General features: G+C 38.0%; 1 protein-coding gene and 1 long non-coding RNA gene across 3 annotated transcripts in view; one reads left to right on the forward strand and one right to left on the reverse strand.

Annotated features, from left to right (window-relative positions):
- Positions 1 to 3,824, reverse strand: part of mrgbp (MRG/MORF4L binding protein) — a 16,066-nt gene extending 12,242 nt beyond the window's left edge. The window contains exons 1-2 of the mRNA XM_086046200.1: positions 3,558 to 3,824; positions 2,847 to 2,968 (exon numbers count right to left, since the gene is read on the reverse strand). Coding sequence (XP_085902326.1) covers positions 2,847 to 2,968; positions 3,558 to 3,699 — 264 coding nt within the window. The 5' untranslated portion in view covers positions 3,700 to 3,824. The remainder of the gene's footprint in view (positions 1 to 2,846; positions 2,969 to 3,557) is intronic.
- A 1,927-nt stretch (positions 3,825 to 5,751) lies between these two features.
- The window catches only part of LOC147152436 (uncharacterized), a 28,857-nt gene continuing 16,942 nt past the window's right edge, over positions 5,752 to 17,666 (forward strand). Inside the window, exon 1 of one of the 2 annotated variants that reach the window (XR_015088852.1) lies at positions 5,752 to 7,306. This is a non-coding gene — a long non-coding RNA (uncharacterized LOC147152436). Of the gene's footprint in view, positions 7,307 to 14,456; positions 14,767 to 17,666 lie in introns of those variants that run through there. The other variant, XR_015088854.1, reaches the window with a different exon arrangement.

Below are 17,666 nucleotides of genomic sequence, written 5' to 3' on the forward strand. Positions count from 1 at the left end.
GCGATCATTCTATATTTTCAAAGGTTCATGTGAGCATAAGTAGAGATGTCAACATAAATTTTGGGGACTATTGATCGCAGTTTTCGCACATTAGCCGACATTTAGTTTCCTAAATCACGCATTGAGACTGTCGTGGTGCGTCTTTGTACAGCAACCGAGGAGTGACATATTAGCGTTAACAACTCAAGAGCCATTTGAACCATTTCATAAAAGATTCTACGGGAGCCACAAACTCTTTGGAAATGAAGATGATTTTTTTTTTTTTTAATTCTGCAGCAGACACCCGTTGAAGTCGAAGCGATATGTCAGTGCATCCGCAATATTGGTTGTGGCTTTTGTATTTTGTATTCGTAAATTGAGTTAGACGCAAGCCCCTTCCTTCCCATTTTTAAAATTTGTCTTAAAACTAATTTTTATTCTTTGGCTTTTGACTCGGCATGAGACTTGATTCGGTTTTATTGTTTTTGTGCTTTTTACTGTCTTTGTTATTAATTTATTTTATTGTTTATTGTTGACTTACTTTTCCTCCATGTACAGCACTTTGTATAAAGCGTGGTTGTTTTAAGTTCTTTATAAATGCAGTTGAGTTGAGCTGAGTTAATTAGGACCTTTGAATGACTGTGTTTGTAAGAAAAAGTTAAAAACTGAATTCAGCATGACCACTTATATAAATGTGTAAAGTTTTGTAAAGCTACATTGAAAAATAGTGATGTTATGTTTTACTCTAATTTGAAGTTGCTTTTTTTTTTTTTTTTACCAGATTTTAGAGGGGGCAATATAACAAGAGTAGGGCTGCACAATATACATTAAAGAAAATATTGACATTGTGATAATGGCCATTGCAATATGCATATCACAAAGACATGCAATCATTTTCTTATGGATTTGTATGCTTTTATCTGAATTTGACCGGTCAGACGCAAACTCAAAAGTGCATTGTCATGTTGAACATTATCTCGGGCAGGGGTCGGCAACCCGCGGCTCCGGAGTCTTTCATCGTTATTTTACGGCTCTGTGTGGCTTGGGAAAATAAATTATAAGTGTCCAATTGAAGTGTATGCTATTTGTCTCAAAAACTTGCATCATGACTTCTTATAAGTCAAAGTTTTTAAATTCTTTCTTCAGACCTTTTGCAATTTCGGTAATCAGCATTCGCCTTCTTCAGGGACGTATGACAGCACTTAACAGGCAGCTGGCATGCTGATATGCCTGCTGGCAGAGACACCAGAACTGCATAATATCTAAACAAAATATTACTGTATATGTGTGCGTGTTCGTTGGTTTAATTGTAGATGTAAATTGTAAGATTATTGTGATCTCGAAATATTACAATAAAATTATACATCGTCGCTATCGGCCAAAAATCGGGTGTAAATCGATTCTAATGGTCCGTCACTACTTCGTCTGTAATTTTAATGCAATCCTAGCCAATTTAAAGCAGTGAAAATAGCAAATACACAAAGCACAATTTCACGGCCGCACTTGACCGTAACTTCTGTGTGTGTTGCGAAGGTGTGTGCGACACAATGACGTGTCCTCCGTCTGTGGAATACGGAAGCCGTGTGGCGTAATGGCCACCCCGATTTACAGCCAAGTAGTGTTTTGTCATAAGTACACACAGATCTCTTTGTCCTGGCCATCCGCTCATTCCTCACTCACTTACCCCCCACAATCCAGCGAGTCGCGTGATGCATTAGGGAGCCTCGAAAACAACACATCTTAGCAAAACACAAACGTCACCACAATACAGATAACCCAATTCGTTACAGTATGTCTAAAAAACGTGCATCATGTCTTCCTAGTAAGTCAAAGTTTTTAACTTCTTCAGACCTTGTGCAATTTCGGTGATCAGCATTCGCCTTCTTCAGAGACGTTTGACTTTTACAGCCCTTGACGACATGTCAGCAGGAAACCAGCATGCCAGAGACACTAAAACTGCACAATATCTGAACAAAGTATTTTTTGGTGTTTTTTCATTTGTTTGATTGTAGTTGTAAATTGTAACATCAATGGGAAAATAAAATGTTATCGTCACTGTCTGCCCAAAATCTCAGAAGGCCAAATATGGTCAAATTATTTTTTATCATAAACTGATTCTCAAGGTCCGTCCTTACTACGTCTGTAATTTTTATGCAATTCTAGCCAATTTAAAGCGGTGAAAATAACAAATAGTCAAATAAAGATTTCAGGGGCGGAGGTGTGTGCAACACAACGTGTTCTCCGTCTGATGAATGCAGCCTTTTTTTTTTTTTTTTATACAGTAACAAGCGAAAATAGTAAGGTTGGCTGGATTACGATGGCTTGTTTGTTTAATATGGAACAATGAGATGCTTCGTTGCCAAATGACCCCCCTTAATCGTGTGTCGTGAGGTAAGTCCTGTTTTCTCTTCTGTGAAAGCGAAAAATAGGGCCCATGTGTTAAAGGTTGCCGACCCTTAATCTAGGGGAATTACAATTAATTACTTTAGAACACATTGAGCTTGCTTATTTTGCCACATGAAAAAAGAAAACGTCTTTCATTGGATCATAAAAATATAATTTCCTTAGCTACGTTAAATATTGCAATAATATCAATATTGCTGTAATCAACATCCGTAATTTATTTTTTCCCAATATCATGTAGCCTTATACAAAAGCATTCCCCCAAGAAGTATTTTTACTTTCAAGACAAAAAGTTAAATTTATCAGGAACCCTTCATTTGATTCTGTAATTATCAAGTAGCCTTTCCCCCCCCAATGATCATTCCTGGAAAATCTTGCCACATTGCTACTATGAGCAGCGTTTAACTTATTTCTACGCAAACGTTTGCGTGTGCTTGTGTGTTTGAGTGTTTCTGCATCCTCACCAGTGCCTGCATGTCATACATGCTTCCCAGATGATCCCAGATGACCGAAGAGGAGATCTGGCGGCCGATGTTCTGACTAAACTTGTCTCGGATGCAGATCATATGGAAGTGACGGTTCACTCCTGCGCATGCACACAAACAAACACACAGGCAATCAACGAATGGAAAAGAATAGCTTTTGTCTGCTGCCGTGATGATGCAAACCCAACAATGATGAACAATGTTTGGAACATGCAACGTTGTGACCGGAACTACATTCACGCGATCCAGTGCAAACACGTTTCCATACGTGCCCGCATTGTACTAGTTACTTTTAACGCTGGGTGGTACTGTGCCAATTGTTTACAGAGTTGTCGTCACCCAAGCTACACGTCAAATCGAATCTTCTGCAATCTTAGATACAGAATATTGACATAGGCAACATGTGCTGTATTACAAAATGTGAAAAAATTACATCTTGTATTGAAATCTTATTCAGTACAATATAAACAATATTCCTAAAACACAAAACTCCCTACGCCCCAAATTTAAGTTCATTTGAGCAAGTTAAGGAGAAGTCGTGATCACTCCACTTTTGCTCTTATGTTGGACATTTGGCGGTGATAGGTGATTGGATTTAGTTATAACCCAAAATATTCTGAAAATCTTTACTTAACACGTAAATGATTAATGTCGATGAACATGCTTTACGATTAATTCTATTAATCTGACCGACAGGCTTGTGTCCGATCATGGCGTGGAAGAGGCAGACCTCCACCTCGTGGCTCCACACCACCGACTCATCGCCGTGTACCAAGGACGCGTCCGGGGGCTTCTCGCCGGCTTGGTTCTGTGTCACATCTGCTTCCCCCATCGTCGAGAGGACAACAAAAGGACAAAATGCGGCTAGCTCTGTCGGATGTTTTGTTTGCTGTCAGTCGGAAGTACGAGCTTCATCTCTTTCTTTCTCTATTACTTACATTTGGCGGTTGGCAAACAACTTTGGGTGCATTAGCGCCACCTTCTGAAATGGAGTGTGGGTGCGGATAATTACAAATGTTTATGGCCCAATCCCAAAATCCACACTTGCAACCTCACGGTCCTCATTGAAGTGTACACGTAGTCGAATTGCACGTAGTGTTCGAATGTGAAGGTTACAAGCGGACAAAAATTGCATAATTGGGACAGTGCGTGTGACGTCATTGATTTACGCCCCTGCGTCGGGCAAACATGCCAACATATATATATATATTTTTTAAAATTGAAATTCAAATGTACAAAATGTTTTGGCATAGTACGTTGTTAACATAAAACAGAAAAGGTAACATACAAGCCTAAAGAAGGGTCACAAAACCCCCAAAATAAATAAATAAATACAATAAATAAATAAAATAAACACAATAACCAATAAAGTAAGAAAAGAAGAAAGGAAGGGGCACGCTAGGGGTTTTCAGCAAGGTTCAGCTCTTCTACTAATCTACACAATGTCACAGCACTTTTCTTTATCATACATTTCAATGATGAAAAGTAATGACACAGTCCTTTATGAAAAAACACAAAATTTAGGTTGAGAAATATTTTCCCAGGAATGATAAATGTGTCATGGGTTGACTCTTTGACAGAAATACCATACAAAACATTTTCTTTTGACAAAGTAGAAAGATTGGGCAATTTAGGGAACAACCAGTCATACAAATCTTCCCAGAAGCCATTAACAAATTAACAGTCATAAAATAGATGTTCAGATGTTTCAGTGTCTTCATCACAGAATAAACAGTTGTTGTGGTCTAAATTGAAGTGATTCCTTAAAAATTCAGATGATGGGTATATCCTATTGAGAATTTTATAATGAATTTCCTTTGCTTTGGGGGGAATGAGGGATTTAAAGAATTTAGATCTCAAACTTCGAACTTCTTTTTTTGAAAAATTGTAAAATTGAAATTCGGTTTGATGAGAATGGATACAGTTCTGTAGCCCTTTGCCATTCCATCTGGCAGTTTTACCTGAACGAAAGGTGCACTAAAGTAAATCTGACGCTGTACTTGAACCATTTGGAGTATCGGCATAGTTTTGGTCTCTTTTTGAAGAAAACACTTTGAATTTTTCTCCTCAACTGTAGTCTGCCTTCGCCCGTTGACGGCTGGGATAGGCTCCAGCAACTCCCCGCGACCCTGCATAGGACAAGCGGTTTGGCATCTTCCAAACCGCTTGTCCTATGCAGGGTCGCGGGGAGTTGCTGGAGCCTATCCCAGCCGTCAATGGGCGAATGCAGACTACACCCCGAACTGGTCGCCAGCCAGTCGCCGGGCACACACAGACACCGCCACTGAGCGGGAATCGATCCCACGCTGCCCCACACAACTCGGGCGTGTGTACCACTACACTATCAGTGACATGTGTAATACAGTTCTTGTTAAATATTAATTCAACATGTAAACGTATATATAGTAAACTTTAACAAATCAAGTACACAATTAAGAACCCAATCTAACGCATAACCTTCAAATATAAACTGTAGAAAATTTACCAAACTCTCACTAAACTGCAATATATGCTATAAAACCTTTGTATCAAAATTGAAAAATGTAAGATACAAATGTAAACACAAAACTGAGCATTGAAAAGATGAGAATTTAACCGCATTTTCCAGACTCCAAAGGAAGGTTCAAATACCTGAGAGAGAAAGGCACATAACATGTTGCATATTGTCGACAATGGGAAATCGGAACATGTTGTGCGCTGATTCTACCTCTAGGTGTCAGCAATGCCTAAGGCATGGAGTTCAATTGGCGTTATGGTTTGAAAAAAAAAAAAAAAACGGAAATTGAGATGTACTGACTACGGCGCTTCGTTTTGATACGTTGCTAAAGATACACTGTCCTTTCCTAAATTTGAAAGGGAGCACCTTTCCAACCCTCCGTGACCCAATGGCTTGTACCAGAAAGGTTAATAAAATGTGTTATAAGAGTTAAGAGCTGCCGAAGAAGAGCGCTCTGTATCTCCAATCGATTGCTCATCCTAAAATTACCCGGATGTCTGTCACTCAGGTTTGAATTTTTACCCCTGGTCAAAAATGGCGGCTAAGGGAGAAGGCATGTTGTGACCACCTCTGAGCAGTGTTCCCTAAAAGATGGTATAAATGGAAAATAATACTCCGTAAAACTCACGGTAATTTGTATTGAATACTACTTTAGTGATTCAGAACCTTCTGGAATAAGAAGCTCTAACCCGTTTTTGTTGAAAACTAACGACCACCGTCACAACAATGAACAAAGACAGACGAAGAGCGCTTTCAACGCATGATTACTGCGGCACAGAAAACATGGAAACAAATGCCAAAAGACAGAAGAATATATTGTCGTCGCCCTCCAAAGAGGTAACACCATTAAAGAAGCAAAAGGAGAAACAGACACTGAACAAGGAACCGCCATCTTAGCAAAACTTGACAAGTTGACATTGATGATGGTTAACTTTGGTCAAGACTTGAGACTGAACACGGTAACGATTGCCAATATTGCCAGAGCAGTTGAATTCAACTCGGCCGAAATTAAGAATTGCAAAGAGAAGAATAAGGAGTTAAATGCTGAAATGCAACAACTCAAAACAATTAACGCTGACATGGACAAGAAAGTTACAGAGTTGGAAAAGAAAGTGGCTGAGGTCGAAAGATACAAGAAAAGGTGGAACCTGCGACTGAATGGCTTGAAGGAGGACACAGAAGACACGTCGGACGCTGTTTCAAACATCGTTTGCAAGATAAAGCCACATTGGAAGGATAATATGCCTCTCATCATGGACTCCGTGCATCGCATCGGATCCCTCAACACCGTTGGTCCATGGCAAATCATCCAATAGTTCACTGGAAGATGACACAGAGATGAGATCTGGAGAAGCACCAAGAACCACGCAGTCTACCTCAACAAGACCTCAACATTTGCTTCGCAGAGGACCTCACGAAGAAAGATCAGGAGGCTCGAAAAGCTGTGTGGCCGAAAGTGGAGCTAGCAAGAAAGGCGGGACTGAAGGCAGTGTTCCAAGGTCCATACGCATTCATCAATGGACAGAGAGTCAAGCCGTAGTCACTTTCAGAAGGGTTTGAATCCACACAAGAATGTGAGTTTGGAGTTTTACAAGTTAAATGTTTAGGGTTTCACTGCAGCACTAAGTGGTTAATTATCAGACAATACTCTGATAATTTACACGTTTCTACATGTTCATCGTTTAATATTCCCTTAAGTGTTTTATTTGTATATCTCTTTCATTTAATTGTATGTTCAAGTTAAAAACAAATGTTTCACTGTGTAATGGTTTAATTGTTGCTCTGTTATATTTGTATTGAGTTATGTAGAGTTTTAGCACCCTCCAGTGGTGAAATGTGTGTTGTGCATTACATTGATTTGAGTTGACGTCGTCATGTCAATATTCAATGATATGCCCGGAGAGCAACACTTACCCGATGGCGTCTTGGCCCACGTAAGGCTGTAAGTTACATAAAGTGTTGTTATAAAAATGCGCAAATTTCCCAAGCAGTAGAGTGTTAAATAGTTAATTCAAATGTTTTTGACAAGCCCAATGTTGCTACATACGTGTCATTTACGACGTTAGCATTTGTTAGCATGCTACGCTAGCGGACTTTAATTTGCCAATCAGGCTAACTATGTTAGCGTATCCATTTTGTGTTATCTGTCCTAAGTCAGAACTCATGGTGTACAAGTTAATTCATTTTCTAAACAATGAAAACGTGTGCTTTATGTTGTGGTCATATGTATTTTGTTTCATAACATTTTGACACATGTATGCTAATGTAGCTAGTGAGCGATGTTAGACGGACATTTTAAATGCTGTACTAATGCTGTATTTGTAATTTTGTTTATTGCAGTTTTACAGAAGAATAATACGAGATTAATAAATGGACTCTTAAGGCCACAAACATCTTGTCTGTTAACTGTCTGTCTAGCTGGATAGAGCAGTTATTCGTCTAGTGAGGACAGAACACACTGCTATCCATCAATGCGAGGGATAAGAGATATGACGAAAAGGAAGAGTTTTTTTCTGTTTTGTAAAGGAAGAAAAGTAAACATTGTTTTCTTACAAGAGACTCATTCTACAAAAGAAGAAGAATATTTTGGTCAACACAAAGGGGGGGATAAAATTAACTTTAGTCATGGAACGTCAAGATCAGCAGGGGTAGCTATTTTGTTATGCAACTTCACAGGAGAAGTTGTGTGTTATACAGCTGATGCAAATGGACATTGGTTAACTAAACAGTAATTATTGATCATTTAAAGTTAATTCTAGTTCATGTAAATGGCTATAACAATACAAGGGACAACAGTTCATTGTTGGAGGGGATTTCTTTGCACTTAGAAGATATTTGTTTTTCACATCCAACAGATAACATTATAATTGGAGGTGATCTGAATTTAACACATGATGATTTTTTGCATAGGTTTCCAAATACATTCCCGACCAATCCTCCCAATCCAATTTTCACAAATTTCTGTAAGGAACTAGGTCTAATTGATATTTGGCGACACACGCATCCGGAATACTTCAATACTCATGGTTCAGCCCCAATTCTAATCTCAAATCAAGGATTGACCTCTGGCTTGTTGCCAATCAGTTATTATGCTATGATATCAGTTGTAATATTTCTGCTGCACCACTATCTGATTATTGTGTTATTCACCTTTGCATTCAACCAAAAATGCAAAGTATACATACAAATAAGTACTGGAAATGTAACTGAAATCTTTTAAAAAATGAGACCTATTGTGAACATATTAAATCGATAATATCAGAGATTGTTAATCGAGAGGACATTCCAACACCAGTTCAAAATGGGACTTTCTTAAGTATAAAATTGGTCGGTTCAGTATATCATTTGGCAAAAAAATTAAAAAGGCTTTGGAAGAGAAAGAACTTAGCATAATTAAACAGCTGAACATGTATTGTAATAAACCGGATCCCAACAGAAGAGGACAGGAAAAATATACTTGAACTGCAACCCGAATTTGATGACATTTTTACACAAAGAGAACAGGAGCATTCATTAGGTCAAGAGCTAAATGGATAGAGGAAGAAAAATTCATCTTATTTTTGAGGCCTCGAAAGAAAAAGACAGGAAAGGAATAATGTCAAGTCCCTCTTTATTGATCATGTTGAAGTCACAGACGAGAAGCAAATTTCCTCAGAATTTTATAACAAACTATACAATTCCAAATTTTCAAAGGAATATTGTGACATATTTCTCAACAAGATAGCCGCACATGTTCCCACTATAAATCCTGACAATAAAAAAACTTGTGACGAACAAATCACAATAGCAGAGCTCGATACAGCTGCTGGTCGCCTGTCAGTCAACTGCGCTCCTGGCTCGGATGAGCTGACAGGGGCCTTTTATAAACACTTTTGGCATGAAATACAAGTACTTTTGCATCAAGTTTTTCAGACATATTTACTACTTGCGTTCTCCCACAATGGCACATGGGGTCATTATCTCAATTCCAAAGTCTGGTAAAGATCCAAGATACATTGAAAACAGAAGACCTATTTCCTTAAGAAATTCAGACTATAAACTACTTACTTCTGTTTTCACCACTCGTCTCTGTTGCGGAATATCTAATATAGTAGACCAAACTCAGTCTGGATTCTTAAAAGGCAGATCAATTCATACTAATATACGGCCGGTAATGGTTATTATTGGATACAATAATCTTATTGAGGATGAGGGATTCCATCTATTTTTGGACTTTTACAAAGCCTTTGATTCGGTGGAGCATTCATTCATTCTATCTGTGTTTGAATTATTTGGTTTTGGCATTAAGTTAAAAAAATGATTGCAGGTCTTTATCAGAATATAAGCAGTTGTGTCTCTTTACGTCAAGGCACAAAGTAAATGGCGGGCTGTCCAATATCACCATATTTGTTTATTCTAGTCACACAAATGCTAGCCGTGTACATAAAAACATGCTGACATTAAGAAACTAAATATATTAGGGACTGAAATAGCGATCAGCCAACTGGCTGATGACACAACTCTTTCTGATAACAAGATCGTGACCAGGTACCAGTATCTATAGAAACATTTTTAAAATTCTCTTTAGCATCAGGGCTAACTCTAAATCTTCAGAAATGTGACCATTTAGCCATACGTGATACTGAATTAGAAAATATCCATAACATGCCAGTAAAATCTGTAATAAAATACCAAGGTGTTTATCTAACAAAGATTAAGAAGCAGAGTCAGGCTCTGAATATTAAAAATAAAATAAAACAATGTAAGTCCCAACTTGAATTATGGCTGCAGTGAGATTTATCGATTATAGATCGAATCTATTTAACCAAAGTAGAATGTTTGTCAAGATGGTCTGAGAGGAACATATGGTCATTGTCACAGGTAATGAATGACAATGGTGTCTTATTGACTTCCGATCAATTTAATTGCAAATATTATTTCAGTCCATCTAGATGTAACTTTCATAAATTGATAAATGCACTTCCACAACAATTTGTCTCTAGGACTAGAGAAATAATGAAATATCAACAAATAAACCCCCTAGCTGACCCCACCCCTATTGCAAGGGTTCTCGATCAGGGATAGAAAATGTAATAATAATTTTATAAGACAGTGTCCTACAAAAATTGTATTTCCTGAAAAACAAAACAAAAACGGTATTCATAGCGAATTTGATGAGGCTACAGTAAACAAGTTAAGAACTATCTATTTGAATCTTCCAACACCCCTGAAAATTAAGGAAATACATTTTAAAATTACACATCGAAAGAATGACTGAGATCACGTTTTAATATTGAAGACAATATGTGCTCTTTCTGTAACAATGACATTGAAACCACTGACCATATGTTTTTCGCTTGTCCAATAACACAAGAATTCTGGAAGGATGTACACCTTTGGATCACTCCTAGAATCCCATAGTTCCCAAAGTCATTATCAAGAAATCATATTACATTTGGTCTTACTCTTCCAAACAAGAATGAGGAAATCTCTACAAATATAATTTTATGTATAGCAAAATTCTTCATCCACAAGAAAAAAATATAAAAAATCAAACCCTGAGAATTTTCTAAACGAATATGGTATTTACATTAAGTCATTAAAGTTAATTAAAAGACCAAAGATACAAATAATACATAACATCTTGAAGGAATTCCCCCTTGTGTTGAGTTAAATGTATTTATTACTTCATGCCCTTTTTATTTTTGTTTTATTTAAGACTTATGTACATATAATTCATACTTATACATATGCACTTGTATTTTTTTATTTCTTCTTTGTCTTTTGTATTGTTTTGTTTTGTTTATATATAAATATATCTATATCTATATCTATATCTATATCTATCTATATCTATCAGCCAATCGCAGGGCACACAGAGACAAACAACCACACTCACAATCACACCTAGGGGCAATTTAGAGAGTCCAATCAACTTACCATGCATGTTTTTGGAATGTGGGAGGAAACCGGAGTACCTGGAGAAAACCCACGCTGGCACGGGGAGAACATGCAAACTCCACACAGGGAGGCCGGGGCCGGGATCGAACCCACGACCTCTGAACTGTGAGGCGGACGTGCTAACCAGACGGCCACCGTACCGCCCTCAATTCAATAATTCAGTTTTCAATTGAAGTCTTTAGTTTTCAATTCAAATTCAATTCAAGTTAAGCAATTCAGTTTCTAGTGGCACAAATATCAGCCCATACATCTCACCCAGACTTCAAATTCGTGCCAAACCGAATCTACTTCTTTTGGCGCTGCCGTTAAAGACAGGCTAAAGCACTGCTTCCGGGAAAAGTACTTCTGGTCACTTTGTAATCGAGATTTTAAGATATCCCTGCAATTTTGCATTTTGGATTAACATATTTTGGATTATCGTTTATCTGGGAATACTAAAAATAACAACAGGAAAACGATACATAGTCCAATATAATGGCTATATTTGATTTTTTAAACCAGCTCCAAATATTGAAAAACGGAAAACACCCCGTTTTTTGTTTTCAGATTTGCGTACCTAAATCGGAAATAGAATGAATGTAAGGTACACAGTCCCATGTACCTTCCGTAATGTACACAGTCCCATGTACCTTCCGTACTTTATTTAAAAAATCAAGTACGAGCCATTTTGCATAAAAATATAGCTATTAAATTGGATTATGTATAATTTTCTTGTTATTTTTGGTATTCCCAGATAAACGCGAAGAATCCAAAATATGTTAATCCAAAATGTGAAATTGCAGGGATATTTTAAAATCTCGATTACAAAGTGACCAGAGGTACTTTAGCCTGTCTTCAACGGCAGCGCTAACAGAAGTAGATTCGGTTTGGCACGAATTTGAAGTCTGGGCGACATAGTTATTATGGTAGAACAGGTAGAGACTAAATGCATGCGTTAACCCTGAGCGCCCTCTTGTGGCCCGGGGGAGTTACTGTTTTGACTTTTTAAAATAAACGATTGCAAGCCCCTTCAATTTGGAGCCGCCTCGGTCTCGTCTATTTAGTGGAGCCCGCACTTACAGCTACCAACACAATGGTGTCCCTCGAACCCTAAGGATACTTAATAAGAGAAATGGTCACGCTTAATTCTCGCATGCGAACCATACTATTACAATTGGGGTGCAGCTCAGCGAGAAAATGTTGGCTTGACGTTCGATATTCGCGAGTTAGGGGCAGTCTACAAATGTTATGTTTGTTTGTGACATAAATTCACAAGACTATTCACCAAAAATCAGTTAATTAACATTTTGTAGTTCTGATTCCTGTAGTAGATGAGCATAGGGAGGCATTTAACTACTACACCTCAAATGTTCCTTATATAGATCATTTGGGAGAAGTTGGAGCCAATTCAAGGATGAATATAATGCTAAACTGACACAAATATTCACCAAAAACCAAGTGAAACACTTTTTCTCATTCTGATTGCTATAGTAGGTGGCAAAGTAAAGCCTCTAACTACTACACCTCAAATTGTATTTTATATAGGTCATTTTGGAGAAGTTCTGTCAATTTTTGATACCATCGCGCATGAAATTTGTGGACGGTCTCTAACTCTAACTGAATACTGTATCGAAAGTCAGAATGTCAAGCCAACTTTTTCTAGCTCTAAAAGCGAAACTAGTGGCTACTACACTACTTCCTGTGCTTCCTGCAGCGCGAATAAACGGCTGAAAAGCGTAAAAATTGAAAATGTAATATTGAAACTTGAAATACAGAAATTCAAGCCCTTTCCTGAAAACTCCACATATTTTGTAGTTTATTTTTAAAAGGGGTGTTCAAACGAATATCCTATTTTTGTTTCAAAAATGAAAATTGAAAATACAACCCTAAATTTGTTTTTTGATTTGCGTTTCACAATCAAAAATAGAATGAACGTAAGGTACACGGACCTACATGGACCGAATAACAATAGAATTTTATAAACATTTTTGGATTGACATAAAAAACGTGTTGTACAAAGCCTTCATGGAATGTACAGAAAAATGATTCTTATCCCCTACAATGAAAACAGGATTAATAACATTATTGCCTAAACCAAATAAGGATGTATTGGAACTTGATAATTGGAGGCCTATAACGTTGCTTGCAATGATTACAAGATATTAGCACTGGTGTATGCAAATCGACTCAAACAGGTTTTGGCTAAATTAGTTGAAGAGTATCAATCTGCTTCCATTAAAGGCCGAAATATTCATAACAATGTTAGATTAATACTAGACATGCTGGACTATCAGTTTTACTTTGAAACTGAAGGTTTTGTTCTCTTCATCAACTTCTTTAAAGCGTTTGATTCTATAGAACATACATTTTTAGTTAATACATTAGAGAAAATTGGATTCGGGGCTAGATTCTGTGAAGTCATCAAAATGTTTTATAATGACATAGTTAGCTACATCTCACTAAACCCAGGAATGACCCCTAAGAATAAAGGTTCTTAGAGGAATCAGACAACGCTGTCCGATATCACGAACTATTTATCATTCTGTGTACCAAATATTAGCATATTTGATTGTTAACCACTCAGAAATTAATGGGATTAAGTTTGGAGATTATGAATTTCGAATAAATCAATTTGCGGATGATACGGTTTTATTTTTAAAAGACAAATCAACAATTGAAAAGGTGTTAAAAGTGATCTCCGTTTTCTCCAAAGCATCTGGTTTAAAATTAAATCTGAACAAATGTGAAATTCTCTCATTGTCACATTGTGATGAAGTCGAAATTATGTCTATTCCTGTTAAAAAGGAAGTAAAATACTTGGGTTTAAATATAATAAAAAATAATAAATTGAGGGAAAATAAAAATTATAATGACAAGTTTAAAGTTATGGAAAAGACACTAAATCATAGGTGTAAGAATAATAATGCATTTTATTATTTATGTGTTTGATTTTTATCATTAGGCCAACTTGCTTGGTGTGCTTTGCTTTCACATATGTATGTTAATTGCACACACACACACACACCCATACACCCCCCCCCCCCCCCCCCACACACACAAAACAAGTTCATAGTGTTCCAGCTGCTTTCGCTCCCCTTTCCCTTAGAGCTGGAACACCTTTGTTATCAGGGACACCGAAGAATAATATAAAGAAAGGGGGCGCAGGAGCCGGGCAGAGCGTTTTAGGAACTGTAATCGTACACTTCCCTGCGCTCTCGTTGCAAGTAAAAAGACAATATTGTTGTAGAGTATCTTCTCTCCTCATTGTGTGCATTGTTTATGAATGTCTCACTTGGTGTGAACCTGACATTAAATTGGTCCTTCGAGCCGGATCCCTATATGCCGGAAGGTTTCCAGCTGTCGAGTCAACCTCCAGGTAAAGTCCGTGGCCACGGCTCTAAGACCCTTTGTGGGACTGGTCTTTGGCTCCACTTCTGGGAACTGAAGGCTGACGGGAAGCCGGAGGAGTGAAGACATCTCTGGGTAAGTAGGAAACTCACGACACTCGTGGATGAGTGAATTGCGCGCTGGTAAAAAACCTTGACAATACTAGTCCCTGGTCAAGTAGTAAGACAGAGTAAGTCTATAAAACTGTGAGACAGAGTAAGTCTTTAAAACTGTGTAAGCCTTGAGAATACTAGTCAATGTCAAGGTAAAAGACAGAGTAAGTCTATAAAACTGTGAGGGCGACGGTGTCCTGTACGTACTTAAACTCCGTGAAAAACGCTGCTAAAAGTGTGACTGTGTAAACTGTGTGAATGAATGTAAACAGGATTGTAAGTGACAATTTTGTGTGGACGCAATAGGCAAGAATCCTCCACCACTTGTGGTAGAAGCTTGAGGATTGCCACACACTGGGTTGATTGTCACCCTGTTTTAAGGTAAAAGTCAGTATAGGACACCCTAGGTGTCATAAAACTGACTCTAGGAAAAAAAAATGGGGAAAGTTAACAGTAAAATCGGTGATAAAAGTGATCCTAAACAAAACCTCGCATGCAAAGATTGGACATTTGTGGAGCGTCACTGTCCTTCCAAAATACAGCACTTAAACCTTTGGATAACAAAATATGACTTTGCTGGCCATCTTAAAAAAAGAAAATAACAATGATAATAATAATAATAATAATAATAATAATAAAGGATGGCGAAGGCCTGTGTACACTTGAATTCTGGGTGTGGGTATGTTTGGGCAAATCGGTTGTGAAACCCTGTGTGAAGTGTGTAAGTGAACAGAGTGATTGCGAATTAAAATACCACTAGGTATTTTATTCCATATAATTAGTATAGTATAATTAGTAGTATATGTAGTAGGATAATGAACAGCAGACTGGTGTGGATGCAGAAGCAAGAATTCTCCATCTGAAAAGGTTGTAGTGAGAATGACCACAACAGGAAATTTGAATTGCTGTCCTACTGATAAAAATCCAGTTTTTAGAACACCCTAGGTGTTAGCAAGCTGGACCAAATTCCTATACAATTGGGGAAAATAGGTAGTAAATTTAAATCATAAAAGCAGTGCAAGGATTGGAAGTTTGTTGAAAAACAGGATCCTGATAAGATCCAATATTTAGACGCATCGATAGCTGAACACGTTTTTAATGGTTAAGTTAATTACACATAAAGTAGCCGTGTTACAGGAATCAATCATATAGCAGAAGCGCTTAATGGGCAAAAAGTAAGAAACGAAGATAATGTGACTTGAGCGGCGGCGCAGACATCAGGGAGGGGCACCTGGGCCCTCTGCTCCTCTCTTGTCTGACCCTGCGACAAGGCGGAACAATTCTTGTTCATTATTATAACATTTGGCTGAAGAGGAGCACAAAGTAAGCAAAAATAAACTACGGATGTAGAAACAACAAGTCAAATATTTGGGACGCAATCTTAGTGTTGGAAGTATAATTGTAGTGGGGAATAGAAAAACAAAAACAAAGTGCAATTCTCCAGGCTCCAAAACATCAAACGAAGGGGTGGATGATGTCATTTTTTAGGTCTAACAAATTGTTGCTGAATCTGGGTTCCAAATTATGCAGGAATCATTGGTGAAAACATGTAATAGTGAAGACCTCAAATGACATCACCTTTAAGGTAGACCAATTAAGCAGGAAAGTTTTTTGTGAAATAAAGCAAATTTTAGTGTTAAGCACAACATTATCTTAAATTATGGCGACCCCTTATTCAGTTGATAGATTGTAAAGATCATTTTTCAACCTCAGTTTTGGTGCGGCAAGATAGAGACAAAATGAATGAATTGGACGGTGCATTGCCGCACTCTGGAAGAGCAGTTATTGCAGCATCCATTGCTGTACAAACAAATGCAGCAATGGATGCGTGCCTCAGTTTCCAGTTGTTGTTTTTTTAAGTGCAACCATAGTTTTTGTTCTATCCCCTGATTTTGAGAGTGCCACGTGCAGTCTCTGCATTGTTTTAACAAAGGACCATGATCTTTTTATCACTAGCGAAACATTTACCTTGTATGTATTGAGACAACGTCTAACTAAAGAGACGCACAATGTTAAACACAGCCACATTGTTACTACTTCCTGAGGATGGAGGAAGACATGATTGCCTCACTGTAAACACAAACATTCATATTACTCAGAAGTATTGTGTTGAACTAACTCACATTTTGATAATTTGTTCTAAACATTCATTTTAATTAAGTTGTTAGTAATTCCTGACGATTAAATTAATTTACTCAGTTGTTTTGAGTTTATATGTCTTAAACAAATTAAATATTTAGAACTTCTGGATTTTTTTTTAAGGTGAAATGCTATCTATCCCTTTGGAACTCCACATTTTTATTGTTTTCCTGTTACAAAAACATTTATTGCATGCAATAGCTGATATATCCTTGTTGGCACACCGGTTTTTAAATATAAAAGGGAGATGCGCGCTATATAAGTGTAACCATTTAGCGCTATAAACTCAAAATAATTAATCCATCCATCCATCCATTATCTCCCGCTTATCCGAAGTCGGGTCGCGGAGGCAGCAGCTTCAGCAGGGAAGCCCAGACTTCCCTCTCCCCAGCAACATCCTCCAGCTCTTCCGGAAGGATCCCAAGGCGTTCCCAGGCAAGCCGGGAGACATAGTCTCTCCAGCGTGTTCTCGGTCGTCCTCGGGGTCTCCTGCCGGTGGGACATGCCCGGAACACCTCACCAGGGAGGCGTCCAGGAGGCATCCTAATCAGATGCCCGAGCCACCTCAACTGGCTCCTCTCGATGCGGAGGAGCAGCGGCTCGACTCTGAGTCCCTCCCGGATGGCCGAACTTCTCACCCTATCTCTAAGGGAGAGCCCGGACACCCTGCGAAGGAAACCCATTTCGGCCGCTTGTATCCGAGATCTTGTTCTTTCGGTCATGACCCACAGCTCATGACCATAG

The sequence above is a fragment of the Filicampus tigris genome, chromosome 1, assembly GCF_054856515.1.
Source record: "Filicampus tigris isolate MCC_2025a chromosome 1, RoL_Ftig_1.0, whole genome shotgun sequence".
Classification (NCBI taxonomy): domain Eukaryota; kingdom Metazoa; phylum Chordata; class Actinopteri; order Syngnathiformes; family Syngnathidae; genus Filicampus; species Filicampus tigris.